This window comes from Patella vulgata, chromosome 7, assembly GCF_932274485.2.
Source record: "Patella vulgata chromosome 7, xgPatVulg1.2, whole genome shotgun sequence".
Taxonomy (NCBI): domain Eukaryota; kingdom Metazoa; phylum Mollusca; class Gastropoda; family Patellidae; genus Patella; species Patella vulgata.
Genome location: NC_065885.2, coordinates 24,596,568 through 24,622,210, shown reverse-complemented (window position 1 = coordinate 24,622,210; position 25,643 = coordinate 24,596,568). Strand labels below are relative to the sequence as shown.

Sequence of the window (25,643 nt, the reverse complement as noted above, 5' to 3'; positions counted from 1 at the left end):
GTAAATCCAGCTTGTTAAAACAGGTTAATCAAAAAAGTATTTTTATCACATTATTAGCACCAGAATAAATGTTAAATATAGTATTGATGTCCATACATAATTAAAGGTACTTTTATTAGATCACATTCTGGTTCAAAAAGTATTCAAATCGATCAATTGTACATTAAGTTATGGCCATTTAAAGCTTTCATTAGTTTCTATTAAATTCACAACACCATCTTTATATATCCATACAATTCAAGGAATATTCCTTTATCCTTTTAGTACAAACCACTGATAGTAAATAGTAAAGGAATGACCCTAAATAGAGACTATTTTATTCAAATCATTAAAGAAATTACTGAGTCTTTAGGTTTCCCGTCAGATGGTTGTAATGGCCATTGTTTCAGAATAGGAGCAGCTACTACTGCTGCAAAGGTTACTGTACCAGACTACTTGACCAAAACTATGGGATGTTGGTCATCTGACTGTTACCAAAGATATATCAGAACAGATCCTAAGACTGTTACTATTGCTCAACAAAAATTGTGTCATTTGTAATTAAGTTCACTAACGTAATTTGTAAATAAGTGTTTTTAATGTAACAGAAGTATGACTAATACATGTATCACAAACCAAGATTTCTAACAAATGTCCTTGGATTATTATATTCTATGTAAGATTTTTGTGCTCAATTCTGAATTCACTTTGGTCAATTGAATTAGTATTTTGCAGTGCAATTCTATAATAATGGGCATTTTATGTAATGGTTTATGTTCTGCTTTTAATTTTTATAGTGTTTTCAACACTCCTAACATTTTTTGGAGGGCTTTCATTTTAGGTTTATGTCCACTCATGTTACCGTATAAACCTTCATTCCATTTGGCATCCTATTAAGCTCCTGCTTAATTTTATCCCCTCAAAAAATTTGGTTCAGCAATTTTAGACCATATTCGATAAACAAGAATTTATAAGTTAGTAACTAAGGCAACCATGGCATCAAATTCTGTGATTCTGTATTTCGGTTCCTTTGGGAGCTGCCTTCGGTTCCTTCGGGAACTGCCTTCGGTTCCTTCGGGAGCTACCTTCGGTTCCTTTTGGAGCTGCCTTCTTACTCTTACCTGTCTCTAATTCCGGTAGACCTAGATGTACCACCTAGCCATGGCTTGCCTGCCTCATTGTGTAATTATATGCTGAACATGATTGGATTCCCACAGTAGCTAAGTCGTCCGGGCAATCAACAAGAGTTGTCGGTAATAAAACATTTATAATATACTTAAATCTGATTAAGAGTAACAACTCATGATTAAGTAATCATCAGAAAATCATTAGAATTTGTTTGGCTTTTAGTTCTGCCCCATGCTAATGTGAGTATACAAAACATTTAATACAGCTGTGTATAACTTTAAAGTCAATCAGACATTATTATTATTATTATTATTATTGTTCGATTTATATAGCGCTTCATTACACGTGAAGTGTTTCTAAGCGCATATCACAAACATATACTTCAAACACACAAAAACAATCAAAATCAGGAGAACATAATTAAACACAGCTGCCTGTTAGGCGCTATTATTCAAAGGTCATTCAAGAAAATCATTTAGTAAATCTTTACCAGGACAGTAGGTTTCATTTAAGAATAAACTATAGGCCAATGCCATTCTAGTAAAGATGTTACCAGGGCAATGTGATTCCAAAGAAAACTTGACCAGAAAGTTGTTATACTAGTAAATAAACTATTTATATATATTTATATATCAATAATAGTAAGTATACATTACCTATAGAAAGTTAAATACTTACTAACATTAACACAAGATTTATATAGTATTTTAGCTTTAATTGATGCTTGATTATCGTCAATACTAGGTGGTTCCTCTAACTGACCTTTTAATTAACTTTAGCTAGAGCGCCCACATGTTATTTCAAAGTGATCAAGGGCCATAACTCTGGCAGTAATTATCAGAAATTGTTGAACATCAATAGGCTTCTTCGTCTCATGAACTTAAAACACAGTGTATAACTTTAAAGTCAATCAGGTATTAACTTTAGCCTCTAAAGCATCCACAAGATATTTCAAAGTGATCAAGGGTCATAACTCTGGCAGTAATTATTCTTTGTCTGATGACATTAAAACACTGTGTATAAATTTAAATAAAAGTCATTCGGATATTAACTTTAGCCTCTAGAGCACCCACAAGCAATTGTTGACGCTACACCACAGAACAGGGGCGATGTGGGCGTATAAAAAGCAGAAAAAAAAAAAGTTTACATACCAGGTGTTGTTGTACCACGACCAGGTGTTCTATGTTTATTTTTATGTTTTGTGGCAGCATCTGAAGCAGAACTGGCTTTTTGTGATATTTCTTCATCTTCTAAACCCTTTTTATGACATTTTTCAAATTTTTCTTCTAATTCATCAATCATCATCTGAAATAAAAACAAGTGGATGAACACAATGCCACTCGTATTCAATTTAAGGCGGAAATGTGTAAGATTTATATCGAATTCCAACTGTCAAGGGATCTTTTATGTGCACGGCAATGTGTACACAGGACCTCGTTTTTTTGTCCCATCCGAATGACTAGACAGTTGTCCTTGACAGGCCCTCCCGTCCTGCATCACTGACAAGGGAGAACTACACCGGAAAATCTGAATGAACTTTCTTGGCCAATGCAGGGATCGAACACCCGACATCCAGGCTAGCGAGTCAGCGCCTTACCCACGCCACCGTGATCCCCATTTAGATAAAGAGCTGGCTGTTCTCGCTATATTAATATTTCAAAGATAGGTTGCCAGGCAACAAAACATACTCCCACAGCAGCTAAATTGTCCGGGCAGTCAACAAGAGCTGTCGCATATTTTTACTTTTTACGGTAATAAATTATTTATAATACACTAAAATCTGATTAAGAGCAACAACTCATGAAGTAATTATCAGAAAACCATTAGAATTTGTTTGGTTTTTATAAAGTTCTGCCCCATGCTAATGTTTAGTATACAAAACTTTTAATATCATGGATTTAGCTGTTCAAGTCATAAAGATTCATCGAAAATCAATATACTTGTTCGTCTCAAGACCTTAAACTTGGATATTAAATTTAGCCTCTAGAGCTTCCACAAGATTTTTCAAAGTGATCAAGGGCCATAACTCTGGCAGTAAATATCGAAAATCACTGAAAATGAATAGACTTCATCTCATGACCTTAAACACTGTGTAGAAATTTAAAGTCAATCGGATATTAACTTTAGCCTCTAGATAAAGTGTCCACAAGATTTTTCAAAGTGATCAAGGGCCATAACTCTGGCAGTAATTATCGTAAATCGCTGAAAATCAATAGGCTTCTTCGTCTCATGACCTTAAGCACTGTGTATAAATTTAAAGTCAATCGTATATTAACTTTGGCCTCTACAGCTTCTTCGTCTCATGACCTTAAACACTGTATATAAATTTAAAGTCAATCGGATATTAACTTTAGCCTCTAGAGCGTCCACAAGCAATTGTGGATGCCGGACCGACGGACGGGGGCGACGACAATATACGACCACATTTCAATGTGGGCGTATAAAAATAGATAATGCAAAATGAATGTATTGAAAATTTAATTCAAATTACTTGATTTTGAGCAAAGTTATCACTGTTTGAAGTTTTGACAAAATGTGTGCATTGATCGAAAACACTGTACTGGTCATTTGCGTCTTAGCCTCACTTCTCCATTTTAAAATTAAATCATTAAATGATCGAACCATTCTAATCTACTTAAAACTAAAGCATAAAATGCTGCTTGAACTTGACTTTGAACTTGTGCATCAACCAACAATTATTACAAAACAATTAGCAGACATGTTGCTCTCTTTCTTGTTAAAGGTTTTTATGTCCATTTGGTACAAACTAGGTAATTTCAGGACTAACATATGGTTTAACTTCATTTCAATAATTTACTTGCACATAGGGGTCTTTAGTAGTTGGAGGAAACCAGAGAAAACACGTGAGATTGGACAGGTGACCCTACTCCTGGTCAAGTACAAGTGGGGAATTGAAACCCTGCCTTATTGACTCCATGCCAGACCTTATGATCTAAAGCACACATGTTAGACCATTAAGCCACCCCCTCGGCCCACCCGTTCTTATTAATTTCTTCTATATGAAAAGAATTACTGATCAGAATATACCATACCTTTGCCTCTGGTTTAACAAAACTACGAGATTTATTGATAATTGAACAGAAACAACTGTAGACTTCATCATCCACCAACTTATCTGCAAAACACTGGAGATTTTCTTGTAACTTTCTGAGACTCTTCTCATTATACGATAACAGAGATAAACAGTATGACAGATCTCGCCACTGACGATCAACTCTGTATTGAAAAAAAAGAAAGTAGAATTTATTGATATAAATAAAAAAACTTAAGGTTGAATAAGAGATACTTGTACCTTAGCTCTGTTCACAATCTAATAATATTTTGGAGGCATTTAGTAACTGGATAGAGTAACACATACCTATGGAAAACAACTACTAATTAGAAGCTATTTTCCATGTGTTATAATTTATTTCACAATCTAATCTTGAGCCAAAATAAATCAGATCTACTTACCTTGTGGCTCTGTATCGGTGACAGATTTTTTCAACTAAACTTTCACAATGTTTATCTTTCTGTACAAACCCAAACAAATATCTGTTGATGAATAAAAATAAGATACGTCAATAAGCATTTAAATATATCATATCGAATTTCAGGGTACAACTACATGTTGAATTAGATGATGGGTGGTTCTTGACATCTCATTTTTTAATTTTTTTTTAAAGAAATGTATAAATTTGATTATAATGCTAAATAAGATAATGACTTACTTCATTATAGTTCTAAAACAATCTTCATCAACACCTATATCAGGATCTGATAGTCTACTGATAACATCTGGCATTACATTATAAACAGCATTACCCTGTAATTATTACAATTATTACATACATTCAACATAATATAACAGTATAAACAGCATTACCCTGCAATTAGTATATATACATTCACCATAAAATAAGTATATAATTAAAGTGGCTTAGTTTCTGCATTATAATAGACCGATTTCGGCCATGCCTCTTTTGTCTACATGAAGAATAAGGTCTTCAGCTTCTCTATCGATTTAGTTTGTGAAACCCTGATTCAGAGAAAAGAATTATGGAATGCTTAATAGCTAAGTGTTAAGAACTAAAGTTATGGAAGCTTTTTTCTGTTAGCCACACTTTTATAATGTAATCTCCATGTTATGATAATGTCTTACCATTTAAATTAAGTGTAAAGTTGCAAAACCTCTCTATAATCTTTGATTGGCACAAAGTTATTGTAATCTGGGTTATTAGAACAAAATATATACCATAGTTTAATATCCACAACAATTTATACATGTTCAATGAAATACAAACCTTTTTAGATAATTCTAGCCAGAACAGTTTGGCAAGATTTGCAATTCTTTCATCATGATCTATAATACATGTTCCTAATTCACTGATTTGACCTTTAACCTTTACCATGTCATTAAGGATGAGATGTGTTAAAACTTGTAGAGTGTTCTTTCTAACTTGTGGTGACTGATCTCGCAGTCTGAAAGATAAATGAACCATATTAATAGTTGTGGAAATTATAAGTGTTCCAACAATATCTTACAATCTACCTCTCATTGAATTTATATCTTAAAAGAATTCTGGATCAATCTGATTTCACATATATAGAATACCTTTACTGATGGTATATAATATCTATTAGAACATACAGGAGGACCACACCACACAAAAACAATTATATGTGCTGGAGGACCGCACAACACAAACAATTACATGAGACAAACCCACAGACAGGACATAATATACAAAGATATTTCAAACAATAAAACAACAAACATATCAGATCAAGTCAATGGATCCAGGGGTTAACTGCGTCCACTGTACTGTACTGTTCTGGGCCTGTTGATGGTATATAATATTATTTTACTAATACCAACCTTCCATACAGATGTGGTGTCCAAGGTTCTATAAGATTAGGAAATCTAAAGCTAAGATCACCTAAAGCTATAATAGTATTAGCTCTAATAGCTGGATTGGGTGATTTCTCTAGTATAGTAAATAACAGCTGAAGATGGGCATCACAAAATTCTGAACTATAAAAAAAGAAAAAGAAAAGAATACAAATCAATCATTATTATTTATACATCTATAGTTTATATTTTTAAAAATGTATGAAATGTGAGGGGCTAAGAAAGATATTTTTTTTAAGAAATCAAAAAACATTTCAAAATTTATTCTGTGTTTTTATTTGTTAAATAGAAAAGAGATATACCTGACCATAGTAAATTTAGCTAGAGCTAGAGTAGCTGCTGTACGTAGTTCTGTATCAGGATATTTAGTAGAATTTGTACAAACAACCACAATCAGCTGATGTAAAGCACTCAGTAAATTCTCTCCTATAATATAAATAATTTTAACAGTAACAGCCTTGATACCATACATTATAACAATTATATATAACAAACTAAAAACAAAATTTAAGGCAACAACCTTCTTTTGTGGATTGTTTTAAGGGAATGTCATTTTAATCTTAAAAAGTTTCATAACAGACCTTTGGATGTGTTTCACTTCTATTTCTAATATTGAATTGAAATATTTACCAGTAACAACATCTGTTTCACAGATTTTACGAATATATTCAGCTTCTGCATCTTCTGCTGCTGCTCCAGCCAAACCTAGTTCATCTTCTATACCTTCTCCTGTGTCTTCTTCCTATATCAATAATAGAAATTTCAAAATAGATATCTAAGTCTCAAATATAAAAATAATCTCCCACACATTATGTTACTAATATTATTTTATCCCAAAAAAAACTGACTTTGCCATGATATCTTGTCATTCAATGTACAGATTTCAAAAGTGAATATAACAAAAAAATCATTCTATACCTTTATTTTGGACATAGTGCTGGCAACACTTGATGATCTAGGCTTAGTTTTATTTTGTTCTTTTTCTTTTTTATCTTCTTGTATAGCTCTTCTTCTCTTCATTTCACCAAAAACAGAGTTATCAAGGTGTACTAATTGGCGTAAAGCTACATGGCCGCTTATGGACAGTAATCTTGTCAATGTTACATTAGATAGTGATGCTGACTTTTCCTGTGAACCTTCTGAGTAAAAAAACATATAAAGATGATTCCTTACACACGTAAATCTGAACAAAAAAAACCCTTTACAACTTGGGATTGCTCTCGTGTAGGGCTACTGTCAAGTCACATGAATACCTGCCCCTCCCCCAACACCCAAACAAGTATATTGTCCAACAATACAGAAAACTATTCATATGACTCAAGTGGTATGGGGTCTAGGGAATAATACAGAGTTCTGGGTTCTGGACACTTTCGGGCAGTCCAGGGATATACTGGTATGATATTATATCCCTTTTTTCTAATTTTTTTTTTAAGATACTGGAGCAGAAATTATTTACATATACCAAGGGTAAAATTGATTCTTGTCAGTTGTAGTACTGGTATTTTATTTACTGTTTATAGATTTTAAATTATTCTGTATTGAGAAAACTACCATCTACTATTTCATACCATTTAAAATTAACTGGGGTTGAGTGGTGACACATTAAAGATGTAATATTAATATTTGTTTTTTTCAAACAATAACTCACCTATATGAGATTCACCTGGAGACTGTCCTATTTGACATGCTTTACCAACTTCTTGGGCTAATTTTTTGATAATTTCCCCTGATATGGTATCTGGTTGTTCACTTAGTTTATAGATAACATTTATAGCCTGTTCACCAAAAGGTACCCATACTCTAGTTTCAGTATTAGTTACGGCTGAAAACACATATAAATTATAGAAAATACTTTATTGGAATGAGAAATAAATTTACTCTTTCATTGTAAAATGTCCCAATACTTACAGCAGCTTGGTATTCAGTAGAATGTTTTCTTTGCAACATTTGTCTTGGCAAGATACTTTGTTAAATATTGGTTTATGAAGACAAATGGTAGATAACCTTAAGCTAAGTTTGCATCTGCTGAACTCGTTACAATGGAAACAATGATATTTTGGCTATAAAAAATTAGGGGTGACTTTCCAATCTTCATTTTTAATATTGAAAGGATCAGACATTAAATAGGTTGCTAGAAAACAGTAGAACAAGAGGGCAGACTTGAGCAACTAAAATCTTCATAAAGAGAGAAATGGGGTATAACGTCCACTCGACACAGACTAGGTCATTTCAGGACTAACATATGGTTTTAATTTTATTTCAATAATTTGCTTGCGTGTAGGGGTCTTTAGCAGTGGGAGGAAACCGGAGGACCCGGAGAAAACCCACAAGGTTTGACAGACAACCCTACTCCTCGTCACATACAACTGGGGATTCGAAACCATGCCAGTTGACTCAATAACAGGCCTTATGATACAGCGCACGCACTTGCTAACCATTTGGCCATCCAACCCCCCAAAATCTTAATAAGAACACTCAGCTATCTAAAAATAATCAACCCGGGTCAATCTTAAAATTTAATTCACAAAGGATACTTTAGTCTATATATATAATTTATGCAGGGGAGAAAGTATTTTTTATCAAACGAAACCTGACAACTGTTTTTTATTCTAATCATTCTTACCATTAACTAGTAAATAGGACAATCTTGTAAACATTTCATGGTTTTCAGAAAACTTATATGGTTCTGCTGCTACTTCTCCTTTTGTCTAAAATGAGAATATACATGTAAATATTAATGGATATAAATAAAATATGATTAATGAAGAATTTCTTTTTGGAGCAATACAGGTCATGTGTTATTGTATTGGATTGTATTGTGTTATTGTATTGGATTGTAAATGAAATGAAATGGGGTTTAACACTCTACTGTTCTGCACTGACTGGGCTAATGTAGACGGGCATATGTCATGCAGTGTGCTACGAGTATAAGGGAATTTTGCCTGGAAAGCGGCGCTACGGCCTAAACTTATATCAAATTCCAACTGGCAAGGGTTCTTTTACATGCACACTGGGGACCTTGTTCATTTGTCCCAACCGAATGACTATACATTGTCCTTTGGACAGTAGAGTTGTACTTTTAATTAAAGATTGTACTGTTACCTTTTTACTAGCAGCAAGTTTAAGTAATGTTCTACAAGTTATCTGTGCTAGTAATAAATCTGTTTCAGCTCTTTTACCTAATCCTTCACTAACTAATACATCTATATTACTCTTTATAATCTCGGGTTTAGCTCTACAAATATAAACATACCAATCAAACATTGTTGAGACATGATCTATATAATAAAAATACATCTTTTTCTCATGATGAAATGGAGTTTAACTTCCTACTTTTCTAGACCAATGGGCTAATAAAGATGAACATATGCCATGCAGTGTGCAATAAAGGACATTTTGCTTCGAGAGTTCTGTTTCAGCCTACTCTTCAGTGAATTTAAATTGCCGTAAATTCTTTTCAGGATTTCGGTTTGAATGACTGAATGTTATTTCCTTCCCAGATCTCTATCTTGCATCATTGACCAAAGGGAAAGCCGGTTGGAAAATTTTGAGGAACTTTCTCAGCAAACACCAGGATCTAACCAGGAACCTCCTGGGTAATAAGACATTGTGAATTATTTTTCTCCAGATACTTTAGTGCCGAAATATCATAATTGACGGAGTAGCTAATGTCACTGACACACCAATTTCTAGAAAAGTACCCACCCTCCAATCATAGATAACAATAATAAGGCTGCTCTACTATCTTCTATAGAAGTGTTGGGTATTTTAGGTATAAATTTCTCCCATAATATCTGTACTACATTCTGTCCAATATCATCACCATTTACGAACTGCTGAATCTATAAGATGAAATTGATATACGGTTGTTAGATGTATAATGTTAACCTATGTCATTAGTTCAAAGAATGACTTTCATCAGTTAATAAATAGTAGACATTTGATATTTTAATAAAGAGAGTATACACATGTTGTAAATCAGTCCATTATGAAGCAGAAAGGGTCTTGTTCTATTCTAGCTATGATTTATCACTATTGTAGAACTAGATATTAAATAAATTAATAAAACCTACCAAAGCTTCAAATGATGTAATATCTCCAAGACTAGCACCATATAGTAGAGCCGTTAGGTTCTTTACTATAGCTAATGCAACAGTCCTGAAAAAGATCAATTAAATGATGTAATTTACATATATGACAGGCATCTAACAACATATTTTAATTGGAATCCTAAACTTAAAGTCCTTACTTACTTGTCAAAAGATAATAATAAACATTTATTTTTATATCAAATATTTAGGGCAATAGATATGACCCTGCATTTAACCTGGGATAATTGTCTGCAATAAGTCATATACCTTGGTGGAAGGGAACGTTAAATAAACCTATGGCACACCTAACTTGGGATATGGAAATTGTTTAAATGAACCAATCTGTATCTCTACAGACTTTAAAAGTGGTGCAGTTATAAACAATTTCATATTGTTTATGATCTGTAAACAACACAAACAGTAAAGAAAACCCCTTGGCTAAAAAAAAAGGGTGAATCTTTCAAGTTTATTAAATGTAACATACCTCTGATTACCACCTGCTTGTGGATTAAGATATAATCGTTTATATGCTCCAACAACAGCATCTTTAATAGTCTGTTCACTAGACCATATTAATACTAGCATTCTACGTATACCCATCATAGTAGCAGCTACACCAAACTCAAAACCTGTCACAAAAAACTCTATAGCTTCAAATACATCACTAGTAGTTTTAGATCCTAGTAACTGACATATAATAGGTACACCTTGTTGTATCTGATTAGCAAATGTTGTAGAATCCTGAAAAATTACAATTAATATAATATTATATCCTGATTTTTTTTAACTTTAAGGGGTTTAATGAGTAAATTCTAGCTCACTAAGCAGGATGTCCCGAGTTTTATCCTGGTGTTGACCAAAAAGTTTCGCTGAGTTTTCTAGCCTGGTTTTCCCTTGTCAGTGGTGTAGTATGGACGGCCATTTTTAAGAATCCTTGGCCATTGAAATTTAAAGAAAAGTAGGCAGAACTGCCGATGTCTGGTAAAATGGAAGAAACTGTACCGATTATTATCAACATCACTGATAAAAACATTCGTTGTAAAGGACAATCTATACACTGTGTACACTGTGTTTTATACTGCTAATTCAAAACACAACTGTTTTGATTGATTAAAAACAATGTCTCCATCGTTTGGGTCGACAGTTGCCTCTCATGTATTACATACTATCCAATATATTTTAAATGGCACAATGTAATAATGTTACAATACAATTTTTTTGTAAAGTATTTTATAGACAGAATATAAAATACCTTTAGATATTGTACAAGAACTTGCTGTTTAGCTACTTCATTAACCAGTGAGGTATTCTGTTGACTAGCAGGATCAGATGTTGATACAGCAGCTCTCTTCTGTACTGCAATTAAAAAGAAAAGACATTCAAAATCAAATTCATCAAAGTTTCAAAAACTTGACATATGTAGACTTAATCCTTTTAGGGGTCAATTCTCTCCAACTGCTGAACCACTGTGGGGAATTAATTTGAAGCCGAGATCAAATCTAAAATCTCTATATCTTTACAACTATGCTATCAAAAATCATGAAACTTGGTGAGACACAACACCGCAATACATGTACCTGCAAATGCAAAAACTTTGTAACTGGAACCATTTTACCCAGGTAAATACAGGTGTGGCTCAGGTAAAAATTACAAACCAAGATAAAAACAATGTGTTTTCTGAAATTTTATTAATTGATTGAGTATTGCAGGTGGAATGCAGGTAAACTGAGGTGTACTGAGAAATGTGCAAATACTTGACAGGTTCGTAGCCATTCTCAGGAGTCCATACAGGACCTGATTCAGCAGTAAAATTGGGGGCCTGTTATTCAGCATCCTCGGTATCCCCAGTGTACTCAATCCGTCCTACTCCACTATACCCTGGGTTAATCCATAGGGTTTACATGACTTCCAATTATCTGCCCTGGCCTTGATTGTAGCTATGGTCTACGAACCAATCAAAGAACAGTTCACAAACCTGTCGTTTCGCCTTCGTTTTTATAAGGGTAGATAACCATATTCATGTCCGTTTAATGAATGATTTATGTAAATAATGTATATATTTCTAATTCATTTATATTTAATTGTATATTATATTATATTTATTTATATTATATCAAAATCTGTAGTATGTTTCGCTGATTTCAAATATGTATAGCATCTATATGTTTGACTTTTGTTATTATTATGACTATTCGTTCTTTGTCAGAAATGTTTCATTCTGTTATGTTTATTATTATTGAACTTATACTTGGTAATTTGATTCACAATACTACACTACACAAAGCAAGTTATTTCAACTTTGGAATTTATATACCAGTCAGGAAATAAGCACCAACCAGCTACTAAAAAGATGTGGGGGGATATATGGACCGAACTGAAGGACAGACTTACGTAATAAATGACTGACTGAACGACAAACTGACAGACTAAATTACTAAATGACTGGCCTAATAAAATGTATTAGTTGATGATATTGTTGAGGTTATAATAAAATGTATTATTTAATAAATTGTTGATGTAATAAATTCATACATAAATGTATTATTTAATAAATTGTTGATGTGATAAATTCATACATAAATGTATAATTTAATAAATTGTCGATGTAATAAATTCATACATAAATGTATAATTTAATAAATTGTTGATGTAATAAATTCATATATTAGTGATTATTTGTGGTATTTATTTGTAACTTGGAATGAGTCGGGTGTTTTAAAAGTTGGGATGAATTGTCTTTTGACTTGGGATGAGTTGTCTTTTGACTTGGGATGAGTTGTCTTTAAAAGTGGGATGAGTTGTCTTTTATTGGGATGAGTTGTCTGGGATGAGTTGTCTTTGGGATGAGTTGTCAGGGAATCATTGTTTACAATATCACGTGGACATTAAACTCCGCGAACGTACATCGATTCGCAATAAAACTCTTGAACCTACATAAACGTCTGGCCTTCATTAATATAATATTATACATATATAATTTGTTGTTAATAAATATGCATTTAGCATAATTTTGACTTCTCTCATTTAGGCTAACTCCTAACCTTGTCCGATGAGAGTTACTTCCCTTTGCCAACTTCCTTTGCAATTAACGATTTATGGGATTTGTCGATAAAAATAGCACAATTATCAAGGGTGGATAACTTGAAAACGTTCCCCCCGTCCCCCATAGATTAACCCAGGGGTTAGTAGAGTAGAATGGAATAAAACCACTGGGGATACCGAGGATGTTCATTCAGACTATCCAAGTTTATTAATATCAATGTCACTGCCACTATCAGATGAACAATTGTCTTCAACAGAAATATCTAACAAGTCAAAAACATCATTAAAGTCAACGCATTTCAGCGACGATGCTTACGGGGGGTTGTGGCAGACACTATGTTGTAGTAAGTAACGGTAATATCCGGCTTCAAATCAAAACAATATATAAGTATAAGAGTTACCGTTCTTATAAATTAGATTTCTTTCACCCATTTGTCGATAAAAATAAGATTATCTCATACAGCCAATAGTGTACATTGATACTTTGGCAGCTTATGGTAAGATGACATCAATGTCGTTATCCCTGTAAAAGTGTTAAGTTCATAAGACTTGTTTTGTAAAATGTTTGATTTAGATTTGCTATGTGAAACAGGATCCTGGACTATAAAAATTAAACATAAATTAAAAATGTCTTACCCAAATAAATATCTTTAAGACAATTAATGATACCATCTAACACAGTTTTATTTTCATCTTTCTCTTCATTCATTTTTTCGTCTTCTTCACCTTCTTCACCATCTTTCTCTCTGTAAAAATGATTACCGTCTTTGCAAAAAGCTATACATGTACTGTCAAAATGCATTAAATTATCCACGATAATTTGTCACAGTGAGTTATGTATGTCAAATTCATCTATTATGCATTTGGCAGCATTTCACACACAATAGAATGTCTTATCTAGCAGCAGTACCTAGCAACATAACTTCCATTATTAATTTTTTGATTCAAATAATAAAGTGTCATATAAAATAAATAAATTATAGACTTACGTTTCTTCACTCTCACCAAGGTATTGGAAAACAACTTCGTCTGGCCATTTTGTATTAGCTGTTTTGATCATATCATAACATGATGAATATCTCTCTTCTACAAGTTCTTTATAAATATTCTCTAACATTCTGTGAAAGCAAAAAATAAACTTTTCTCAATATTTATCAATAAATTCTGTTCTAAACCATTGGTCAAATGGAAACCGATAAGACTCAACAAACAGTGAGCAATTGTTACAGAAGCCACGGTGGCTCAAGGAGTATGGCGTTGGCTTGCTAACAAGGTCTCATGTGTTGACCGACAAAGTTCCTCAGGATTTTCCAGAATGATTTCCACATGTAAGTAGGGTAGGACGGACGGCCTGGCAAGGAACAGTGTAAGTCATTCGAATGGGGTGAAAAACTGTGGTCTGGTGTAGGGGCCAAATTTCCCTCATACAACACCAAATAAATGGCTTATGCCCGTCTTCATTAATCCATTTGGATCAAAAAAGTAAGACATTAAACCCCATTTTATTTCATTTCAGTAATTGTAAAATCTATTCTGGATTTACTGATCAATCCATTTCACAACAATCCATGTTATTTAGTTTGATATAAAACCATAAAAAAACCTACTGATCAAGACTTATTTCATCTTCTGCATTTGTTTCATCTGATTCATCGTCATTTTCTTTGTCTTTTAATTCTGCTCGTATTTTTTTCTCTACAGCTGTCCAACAGGCTTCTAATTCTATCATTATAGCTAAAATATAGCAAAGATATGTTTTCAGTGAAAAGCATATATTATTCATAATTTTTAAACAAACCTGATGCTCATAAACATACAAGATAATTTTATGCATAATTCAATAACTGTTGGAGTGGTTTGTTGATATTAGTAAAATTTGATTAACTGAATTATTGGAACAAAATACATCTAATGGCTAATTAAGAATTTATTTACTGTTAATATCAGGTTCTTCAGGTGTCATATCTTTCAGTTTTTCTTTTTCTTTCTCATAACTAGCTTGTAATTCTTCCACAGGTAACTACAACATATAATCAGATTTTATCCAAATTATCTTATCATAAAATAAAGGATGTCAGTTGTTAATCCTGATGAACAGGTAAAGAAAGGAAAGAAATGTGAGTTTTTTTCGTCTCATCAACAGAATAATTTAATTAATTGAGACTATCCAAATGCATCTTCCTCATTCAATACACCAATAAGTGTAGGCTAGATAATTCTATTTAAACATAAGGTAAGCCCCCTCCTGTCACCCCATGTAATTATTGTAGAATATAAACAAACCTTAGAAGCAAATGGATTGTTTTTCATTAAAGCTATCATAAGTTGTATAGCATATTTTCTAACTGATGAAGATTTATCTTGTAATCGACCCAGTATTAGATTAACTAAGTTCTCTTGTCTTGGTAATGGTAAACACTAAAATAAATACAAAATATATAGACTACAAATCGTACAGGTAATAGCACTGTAACGTGGGTGTCATTTAATCTTATGAATTTAGCATAGATTTCTTTCACATTCATTAAATATCAAAACTTTGTTTGAAAATATGTAAAAATCATCTAATATCACTTAAGATCATCTAATTTGTACTTGTGTCCAGCTGACCGATTAATTTTGATAATGAGTGTCTGATTAACAAGCATTTAATTTCCCGACCACTGTTCAGTAATCAATTGAGTTTTTGAACAGTGATGCTTATTATCAAAATTGAACGGTCAGCCTTCAACTGGACACATGTACAAATTAGATGATTTGGGGGGATTTTAAATGATTTTTTAAACAAAGATTTGATACTGAATAAATGTGAAAGAAATTTACTCTAAATCTAAAAGATTAAATGATACAGTGTAAGGAGAAACAAATATTATTCACGAGAGTTTCTCAGGTAATGTATTACTTGTACCTGTATTATATTCTAAAGTATTCTTGTCCAGTCAAAGAAAAAAAAATCATTTTTTAAATAATGTCTACACTATAATAAAACAAAATTCTCAAATACCTTTTCATTGACAATATTTAACCAGATCTGCAAAACTCGACTTCTCACAAAAGCATTGACATCATGAATATGGTCCTGATAAAAACAAATGATTTATCATATAAAATAAAACAAATAAAACATAAAATTGTTCTTTTTTTAAAAAAAAACCCCAAAACCTGACTTATCTATTTCTACTTTTTTAATCATCCACATTATATGGAACCCAGCTACCAACAGGAAACACATTAAAGTCTTAACTTGTGGAATTCAACTCAATTCTTTGAGATACTGGCCCTAGAACCATACACAAGGTATGTTGCAATAGAAAATATATACTGCACCTCTAACTTATCCAAGAAACTTTCCCTAGTTGGTTTTAATTTATCTTCTAAATCTTCTTGACTTAAAACTTTAATTAACATCTCACCCATCACTCCAAGTACTCCATTTCGTAATGTATAAGACTATAAAACAATACACATACGAGTGAGAAACTATAGGTTATCAGTTTTAGTGATAGAGTTACAATTACTGGTACCGCTTTACTGTGAATTGGGAAAAATTGACCCATTTGCATCTAAAATTATAAAACTTTATTATACTTTATTCTCAGTGCAGTATCACTGTAATCCGGATATCACTGTTAAAAAATAAACAACCCATTGATTATTTATGTACATTACATTCTTTTGAACAGTGGAAGGGAAATTAAATGCTTGTAAATTGAATACTCATTATCAAAATTAAACGATCTGCTTTAAACTGGACACAAGTACAAATTAGATGATTCTGGGTGATATGAGAGGATTTTTACGAATTTTTAAGCAAAGATTTGATATTTGAACGAATGTGAAAGAAATTAGAGCAAAATACGCAAGATTAACTGATACCCAGGTTACAGTGTATACTGATTATCTGTTTACAAAATATACAATACTGTACAAGGTAAATCCATGGATTTAGTAAAAAAAAAAGAATTAATAAATGTTACCTCTCCGTCTAAATGACAAACAAGTACACTGATACTAGGGAGCATAACAGCTGGTAACTGTTGAGCTAATTCAACTAAAAATTGAGCTAAAACTCGGGTTCCACTAGAATCTTTAACAACATCTCTAGTATCCATTCTACCAATTTCTCTAAAATACAATAAAAGATGGCATAGATATCATATTGAATGTACAACATTCCAGAATAGACAACAAATATTGAACATTTTGCGGATATCACTCACAAGAGAGACACACCGGTAGCCTCTCACTTCAACATAAGTCGAAATCTCACCTCCCAAATTATTAAACAAACCGGTAGTAACCCTGACCTCCTGACCTGTCACATTCTACTACCAATAGACGTATAATATAGAGCTGCATTGGATTATTACAGTAAAATCTTTTCTACTGTACAGGATCAATGACAAAATCTGAACATGGGTAACTTTCATTTTTACCCTTTTGTTATACAACAAATATGGAGTTTAAGGTCATATACAATAATGGTTACTCTTACCAATGAATTATTTTAAAAGTTATGACCATGTGTGTTATGTCTATTAATATTAACTTATATTGATAGCAGGTGGTAATTATGGCCACAGTGGACTGGATATATCAAAACAAGAAGATCTGGATTATAAAAGTAATGATAGACTGACTGAAGCTAGAAATAAGAGACTGAAAACAAGACTATTTTCCTTAGCAATGGAGGCTTGCATTCTGTCAAAAATACAAAATCAACCAATGGCATAATTTCACCCAAATCTCGAAGGTAAACCCCACCAGTCCTTAAAATGGCAGCTTAAAAACCAAACGAAAATAAAATGGAACAAAGTATTAATAAAATACAAAAGGGCTGCAATCAGCCTGGGGTAATGGCTTCAATAATTCAAGCTTTAAAGATACAATATTGAGACAAAATCATCAAGGCAATAATCTGGACCTATTTAAAGTTCTAACCAAAATATTAAAGATGTTATATAATAAACTTACCTCATCATTTCACTAACAATTGTTTTATCTTGATACTGATTCACAAATATCTCTAATGTCTGAACTAATGGTACCACTAAATGTTCAAAATGTTGTAATAACTGCATTATCTTTAAACTGGCACCTGAATACAATATAAAACTAGATATGATTAAATACTACAATGCTGATTCTATATGAAGAGCCCCGGGGAAGAACAATCTAAGTCACTTTTTCGACGGACCCCAGTTAATTGCGCCATCTGGTAGCAAATTGTATAAGCTTTCTGTAGAACAATCAATTTCAGGTAAAAACAATCTGAGTCACATCGAACCAAGGCCTTTCTGAAATGGCCTCTCGAACAAATACAAGTCCATCATACCCGTTATTTAAGCTTAATTTGCCTGAAAAGTTGAAGTCAGGTGTACTGGTAATTATATTTCGTGATAAACATCATTTTGAACTTGTAATTAAACCCACTTGTTCTGTTCGCGTCAAGCATTCTCGTCCAAAAGTGAAAAGACAAAAATGTGACTTCGATCATTCTTCCCCTGGACTCTTCAGATGAGATGAGAGATGTGCAAATTTGTAATACAGTGTTGAGATCATTCATATATTTTCAAGAATGTTCATGACTGTTTTATGCACATTTTGTTGTCCAGTAAATTTGAAAATCTACTGGATGAATAAAATGAGGTTTAATGTCCTAGTTTTCTGCTCCATTTGGGATAATGAAGATGGGATATGAAAATTTGAAAATCTACTGGATGAATAAAATGAGGTTTAATGTCCTAGTTTTCTGCTCCATTTGGGATAATGAAGATGGGATATGCCATTCAGTATACTATGAGGGAAATATTTTGAGAATATACTGACCTAAGAACAAACCCTTTTAAGTATTATTTTCCCAAAAGGCTAGAGCTGACCCTGTGTTTCAGAAGGCAATAGGACATAAATCAACTCCTGTGTTGGAATATAAGATATAAATTACCTAGACCATGATTATATTTCTTAACAAGAACACCAAGTAGATTAGATATAACATCTCTAGTTTCTTTAGTTTTAGCAATACCAGGATTCTCTAACAAACGGTAACAACAGTTACTAACAAGGCTGAAAATATATACATATTTTAGTGATATATATTATTTATTACTTTAAAATCAAATCATAAAATATCATCAGTGGAAATGGTTTTTTGATTGAAAGAAAAGTCATCTGACAAAACGAAATGAAATGAAATGGGGTTTAATGATACATTAGCTCTAACATTTTAGATAAATCATATGAAATCACAATAATGTATTAATATACATAAATAAACACAAGTATCACAGTTAACATAATTAAAATTAAATAACACAGTTTATGTATACCAATATTTAAAATATAAAACATAACAAAACAAGTATATACAAATTAAAATTTTCTATAAAAATTTGTCTCTTTTAAAAGGTCTTAACGTTTTACAATATAGTCCCGGTTGGGCAAATAAATTCTGTAGTGACGAAAGTATTTGGATCTAATATCTTTGAGATGCTTGCACTCAATCAAAATATTCTTAACTGTCAAAGGAACATGACAGTGTTCACATTCTGGTTGAGGCTCTTGCTTCAAGATGAAAATGTGAGTAAAAATATATGACCAATGCAAGAGAGACACAAAACAAATTCATCCCTCCTGTTGGTTCTATAGGAGCTGGGCCAGTCTCCTAAGAGAGGCTTAATGTGATGAAGTTTATTTGCACCTGCAAGATCCCAAGACCTTTGTCAGCGGCTATATATACAAGAATTAATCTATGATCTAAAATCATAATATGGTAATAAAAACTGAGATATGGAAAGATCTAAAGCAGAGTTGGCAGCCAAGTATGACTGGGGAGCCGGCAAAGGACAATGTCCTTGCTGCTCAAACTAATTCATACCCTTTGAATAACAGGTATCAGCCTATTCTTTCTATGGAATTCATCCATGTTATTATCTAGTGATCTTTGGAAAACCACAAAGTATGTTTTTATATCCGTAAAAAGCTAATGTTGTTAGTTTTTATTCAAATTCATGTAAAAACAAATGGCTGTCCCTGGTGAAAAAATGAAAGAGTGTATCTTGAAAGCAATGTAATGAATGTTCTAAAGATTATGATTTTACTTTATAAATTCTTCCTCCGCTACAGGTGGATCCCACAGTCTGTTAAGATTACGTTGTAAAAGATTTAATAATGTTTGTATTCCTCTACGTTTCTCCATCTCCCAATCTCTTCCAGATTTACTAATAGTTGCCTTTCTTTGTTTCCCTCGACCCTGTAATATAAAAGTACAAAAAATTTGTAATTACAAGGGACAACAGTTGATCTAGAAATAGTAACTGTAAGCCTTATGTACGATACCAATTATTGCCAATATATGTATTTCAAAGTTGAGAGAGAATGATTCGAACTTGTCTATATATGCAGGTTGCAACCATTTGTCTTATAATTTAAACATTTACCCATATCTTTCTCAAGCCCAGTTTCAAACATAGCTATGAACTTCTATTACAAAATCTGAAGAGGTTGGGTAGTACACAACAAAACAAGTCAATCAAAATTTCATTCACATATAAGGGCAAAAGAATTATTAATATTACAAAGCAATGAACCTTAGAATATCTCTAGACATCAGGGTGAGAGAAAAAATATATAAATGACATGAAATGAAATGGGATTTGATGTCCTACTCCAACGGGAAATGGGGTTTAACGTCCTACTGTTCTGCTCCTACTGGGCTAATGAATGCGGCCATACGCCATGTAGTGTGCTATGAGGGATATTTTGCCCAGACAGTGGCAGCCTACTCCCATTTAGAATTCCAAATGTCAAGGGTTCTTTTACGTGCACGCCAATGTGTACAGTCCCATCGGAACAAATATACGTTGTGAAATGTGAATAAATTTTTTCTGCCAAAGCAGAGATCAAACAGGTTAGCGAGCCAACTTCCTACTCACTGAGCCACTGTAGCTACCTGAGGCTAAATATAATGACATGAAACCGGTATTTAACTACTTAATCTGTCTCGTCTCTGTGGATAGATATTTATGTAATTAGGTAGAATACAGCATTATTTGAAGTGGTTTCAGAACAAGATCAGAACTTTGTTGGGTCAAATTTATGGATCAGAACTTTTGTACAGATTTTTGCATATGATGATATTGTTGAACAGGACTTTTTTTTACCTTTCCTACATTAAGTTGTATTACTGGTTTAGTATCTTCAGCTTCAAACATGTCAATAAACTGACAAATCATATAACAGGTCATTTTAAGAGCGTTTAAATTCTGTAATCTGTCATCATGCGTAAGATCTGGATCTTCTAGAGCATTAGATACCTGATTAGTAACACTCTGACCAACTGTAGAAAACAAAAGCAAACAATAAACAGAAATACTAAAGCCAAAGCTTCACTTAAAGATGCCTTCTTGTGTACAACAAACAGTGTGATTTCATGACATATTTGGACAAAGAACATACTGATTTATCAATCAAAAGTTTGCTTCAAATCCATCTCAAAATTACCCAATGCCGCAAGGATTTATTGCCTCCTTTCTTGTCATGTTACTTGATTGAGGGAGAATCCATTTCCAGCTTGTATTTGTCATTAGTTGCTGTCCAGTTACAATAAATATCATAGCCTCAGTAAATTCTTTGATTATCGTCTGCCAACTTCTTTTACCGCAGTTTAATCGCAGAGCCTCTTGATGTTCTCACAACCGTTAGAACATTTGATCAACACATAAGAAGTGTTCCTTTCGTCACTTCGTTAATTAATTCATAGCCTTTACAAGAAATTTAATGATGTTATTTTTTATTTGGTGCAGTATCTAAATATGAAATTGACAATAACTGATTATTGCACTATTAGTATTATGGATGTTTACCTTAGAAAAATGGAGATAAATTATACAGATTTTATTTACTGCTAATTATAGTTTCAGTATTAAAAGGCTGACTAATATAAAGAGTAAAGGAATAGATAAATAGATGTATGTCACAAATCAGCGGGCTATATCAACAAAATTATATTTCATACAATAACTTCTGATAAGTAAGTACATATCGTGAAAACTACATAAAAATTGTTGCCATTACTGGCACGCAAGACATATGAGCAAACTTTCTTGAAGTCCCAAATGTTGTTTCTGTGTCCAGCACTGCATGTTTCTATTTGTTGACAGTGTGTGTTCTACAAAATGTAATAGCTCTGATGGGCAGTACATCATGTTGGATTCTGGTGCTCTGCATTATGTGTACATTTTATAGATGTTTATAATATACCTCTAATAAGTAAATCCCATACTTCATCTTTTATTGAACTGTCTACATCCCTCTGTAAACTAAAGGAAATAAGAAAAAAAGGCCTAAAGTTCCATTTTTCGAACAATATCTAATTTTTCATGGTTTTATCTACGCTAAAAAAATACTCAAATCAACCATTTAACATTGAATTGAAAACGAGAACTAAAACAGTAAGTAATCTCCCGGTCTAGTTTTAATTGGATTAAAAACAAATCCATCTAAAGATTTTATTCAATGCTTATAGGTGGCACTGGTTTGTTTAGACTATTTGTTTAGACAAGTTTTGCAAAATTTTCAATTCATAATATCTTTAGACTTAAGCAGTATTGTAGTTTGCAAGTGATTCAATATCCTCAAATAACAATCAGTGTTTTATTAAATATTCTGGGGTAATGAAAAAATAACTGGTAAAATAAAACTTACCAAAGAACGCTGAATGCTGTATCAAAATGTGCTAAAATAGCAAAGTGATCACTTCTGACAGCAAATTTAAAATCTAAAAAACATCCAAACAATAAAAGTGTGTATGGTTGCATGTTCAGCTTACAGTAGTATAATATTTACATCTTCTGAAGTTGTTTGTGTTACAGAAAATATCAATTGCAACAAAAAATGGCAAATTAAAGAATAGAAAATAGAAAATCCTTTAATTGAAATGACATAGTTTAACCATCTTGTTTGATGACATGAAAATGAAAAGAGTTTAACATTATAATTTTCTGCCTCAACCAGACTCATGGAGAGGGGCTTATTTAATAAGTGTGCTGTGACTGTGAGGGAAATGCTGGTTTAAAGTATTGAGTGAGCAAGCGCTATATCCACCAAGCCACCAATAATCATGCACAGGAATGGCCAGGGTAAAACAGCGACAAACTTATAAAAATTTGACAGCAATCGTCCTTGTACATGTAGTATTCTCTAATAGAATATTAGCACATGCTGTCAACTGACAGTACTAGCTTGCAAGGTCAATTTTGGTCAACACAAAGAATGCACAAGTTGTTTTCAAAATGATTGTTAAAGTAGCTAAGTCTCTAACTCAATATCATCCAAAGTCTTACACGTTGAAAATACGAATTATTTGTCAATTCAAATCAACATTGATGTTGTGATCTTACCAGGAAAAGGCAGGCTTCTGATATCCAATATTTAAGACAGAATAAACATTTTACCATTGGTACACGAATCGTGTACCATAGTGCGTTTTAGCGTCATTTACAACAAGTGACCAGAAAGAACGAGGCTAGACATATTCAACTGGAGAGCCTGCTTAATAGACTGGAATAACCAGACGCTAGAAATTGCTATAGGGTTGAGACACATGCTGTATTTTGCTGGACATAACTGATTTGAAACTAGAGTCAAAAAGGAAACAATTGAATGTAAATCAGTTTATATACAATCAGATTACATTATTATATGCGTTTCGACCCATTTGGGTCAATTTCTAGGTCCTAGATATTAGCGATTTAGCTCCTTTAAATCTCCAGAAGTTGGTTTCGAACAACAGATGGCGTCAATATTGAAACAACACTCAGGCATAACCTGTGTACAGTATCAATATATTACTTAATGTCTCGCTCTGGACCATTAAACCACACATACATACAGTGGCAGTGCTGGTACCTGAAAGCACCACTGATTAACAAAGAATTGGCTATGGTATTTTTGCCATCTAAATTACCTTGTACAGCTCCTGGTATAAGACGCAGTGGAAGAACTTCTTCTACAACATACTGATTGACATTAGTTTTTGTCAACAAACCATCATGGTTCATCGGAATAAAAAATTCAAAAGTCATCTTGTCTTCTTGATAATATCTGTAATGGATAGAATGGGGTTAATGTCTCATGATCAATAAAACCTTATTATCTTTAAGGTTAGCAATTTGATGGTCAGGGAGGATTCAAGGAACCTGACATGAACAAATTCCATGTTAAACTACGAATTCTCAGTTGTTGGAGGACTTGTTGAAAATGTTTGTTATTGTTATCTGTATCTCCTGCCAGTCTGGGTTAGAAATCCTCAGGGTTACAACTCAGAATAGGTTCAGATTATATTAGGATTGCGTGCAATATCTATCGGTAATCTTTCTAAACTAGTGCTGAAATGCATCCACTGCCCAGGTACTACTAGTACTAGTGACTTCAAATGTTATAAACCTTATAAATTTTTATTTAGGCATTTATTCACATGACAAGTCTATAGTAGTATTTTAAAACTAAGTTAATTTTATACTATTAGAATTTATCAAACATACACAGCACAATCTAGTGAAACGACTTTCGTTTATCAGCAAATATTGTCAATCAAGTAAATCAAGCGTTGTTTTTATCAAATGTGAACTGTGCCAGTCTGTGGGCTGAGTTATCTGCCAATTTACGGTTATTTCTTTCAAAACATTCATAACTTAGCTCTGAATAAAGTAATTTGACTGAAATTTTCAATATATAAATTGCAAATCATAACAGACCAAATTTCAAATAGGGTTAATTGTTTATTTTTTTGTTATATTCAATTGATAGAGTATACATGTAGTTCAAAGTGTCAGTTCTGAATAAATTTAGAACATTTTTAAAGAAATTAAATTTTTTGTCAGATTTTAACGGTGACCAGTTAAAAATATTAAATTTCCCATAACGATCATTAATTTTGTAGAAAAATTGTGAATATTACATAAAACCAATTTTATAAAGCATATTATTTCAAGTGACTTATCATTCAAGCACACTAAAACATGTTTTCCTCAATTTTGCTACTTTTTTTTAAAAAGAAGGTACATGTACATGTGTAGTACATATATATTATATATTATGCATTAGTTTCTAATTTAAGTCTGTATGTGTAAGGCTGACCTTAAAAATATCTTTGTTTCGCCAAACCCGACCCACAATCGAGGAGAAGGGTCGGTAGGTCGGGGTTTTTTTCAGATTTTTTTTTAAAGAGCTAATTTGACAGCTTGATAATTTTCTGGGGGGAAACATTCGTCTCTTTTTATTGTCAAACAAATCAATGAGTATGACATCGGGATTTTTCGTGATGCACGACTCCGAGACTCGCACACGATTTGCCACGAACTCTAAGTGTGAAACCCATTCAACACGTTTTTAACGATCGTGCCTTCATTTTTCTCGAAAACGGATATTGAAAATATCTTCGTCATGTTTAAAACGACGCCACACAGACATAGAGGCAGAATCATTTCGTG

General features: G+C 32.7%; 1 protein-coding gene across 3 annotated transcripts in view; it reads right to left on the bottom strand.

The window, feature by feature from the left end:
• The window catches only part of LOC126828571 (condensin complex subunit 1), a 31,889-nt gene that overhangs the window by 1,524 nt on the left and 4,722 nt on the right, over positions 1-25,643 (bottom strand). For 2 of the 3 annotated variants that reach the window (XM_050558420.2, XM_056102462.1), the window contains exons 2-32: positions 24,119-24,255; positions 22,858-22,930; positions 22,414-22,472; positions 21,315-21,490; positions 20,253-20,404; positions 19,097-19,218; positions 18,127-18,250; positions 17,130-17,277; positions 16,480-16,602; positions 16,157-16,231; positions 15,436-15,570; positions 15,088-15,172; positions 14,760-14,886; positions 14,142-14,270; positions 13,789-13,898; positions 11,363-11,466; positions 10,595-10,851; positions 10,093-10,177; positions 9,725-9,861; positions 9,122-9,254; positions 8,643-8,727; positions 7,668-7,841; positions 6,938-7,158; positions 6,650-6,761; positions 6,322-6,445; positions 5,987-6,142; positions 5,412-5,589; positions 4,839-4,933; positions 4,582-4,662; positions 4,161-4,344; positions 2,259-2,412 (exon numbers count right to left, since the gene is read on the bottom strand). In XM_050558420.2, coding sequence (XP_050414377.1) covers positions 2,259-2,412; positions 4,161-4,344; positions 4,582-4,662; positions 4,839-4,933; positions 5,412-5,589; positions 5,987-6,142; positions 6,322-6,445; positions 6,650-6,761; positions 6,938-7,158; positions 7,668-7,841; positions 8,643-8,727; positions 9,122-9,254; positions 9,725-9,861; positions 10,093-10,177; positions 10,595-10,851; positions 11,363-11,466; positions 13,789-13,898; positions 14,142-14,270; positions 14,760-14,886; positions 15,088-15,172; positions 15,436-15,570; positions 16,157-16,231; positions 16,480-16,602; positions 17,130-17,277; positions 18,127-18,250; positions 19,097-19,218; positions 20,253-20,404; positions 21,315-21,490; positions 22,414-22,472; positions 22,858-22,930; positions 24,119-24,236 — 4,036 coding nt within the window. In that variant the 5' untranslated portion in view covers positions 24,237-24,255. The remainder of the gene's footprint in view (positions 1-2,258; positions 2,413-4,160; positions 4,345-4,581; positions 4,663-4,838; positions 4,934-5,411; positions 5,590-5,986; positions 6,143-6,321; positions 6,446-6,649; positions 6,762-6,937; positions 7,159-7,667; positions 7,842-8,642; positions 8,728-9,121; positions 9,255-9,724; positions 9,862-10,092; positions 10,178-10,594; positions 10,852-11,362; positions 11,467-13,788; positions 13,899-14,141; positions 14,271-14,759; positions 14,887-15,087; positions 15,173-15,435; positions 15,571-16,156; positions 16,232-16,479; positions 16,603-17,129; positions 17,278-18,126; positions 18,251-19,096; positions 19,219-20,252; positions 20,405-21,314; positions 21,491-22,413; positions 22,473-22,857; positions 22,931-24,118; positions 24,256-25,643) is intronic. The other variant, XM_056102463.1, reaches the window with a different exon arrangement.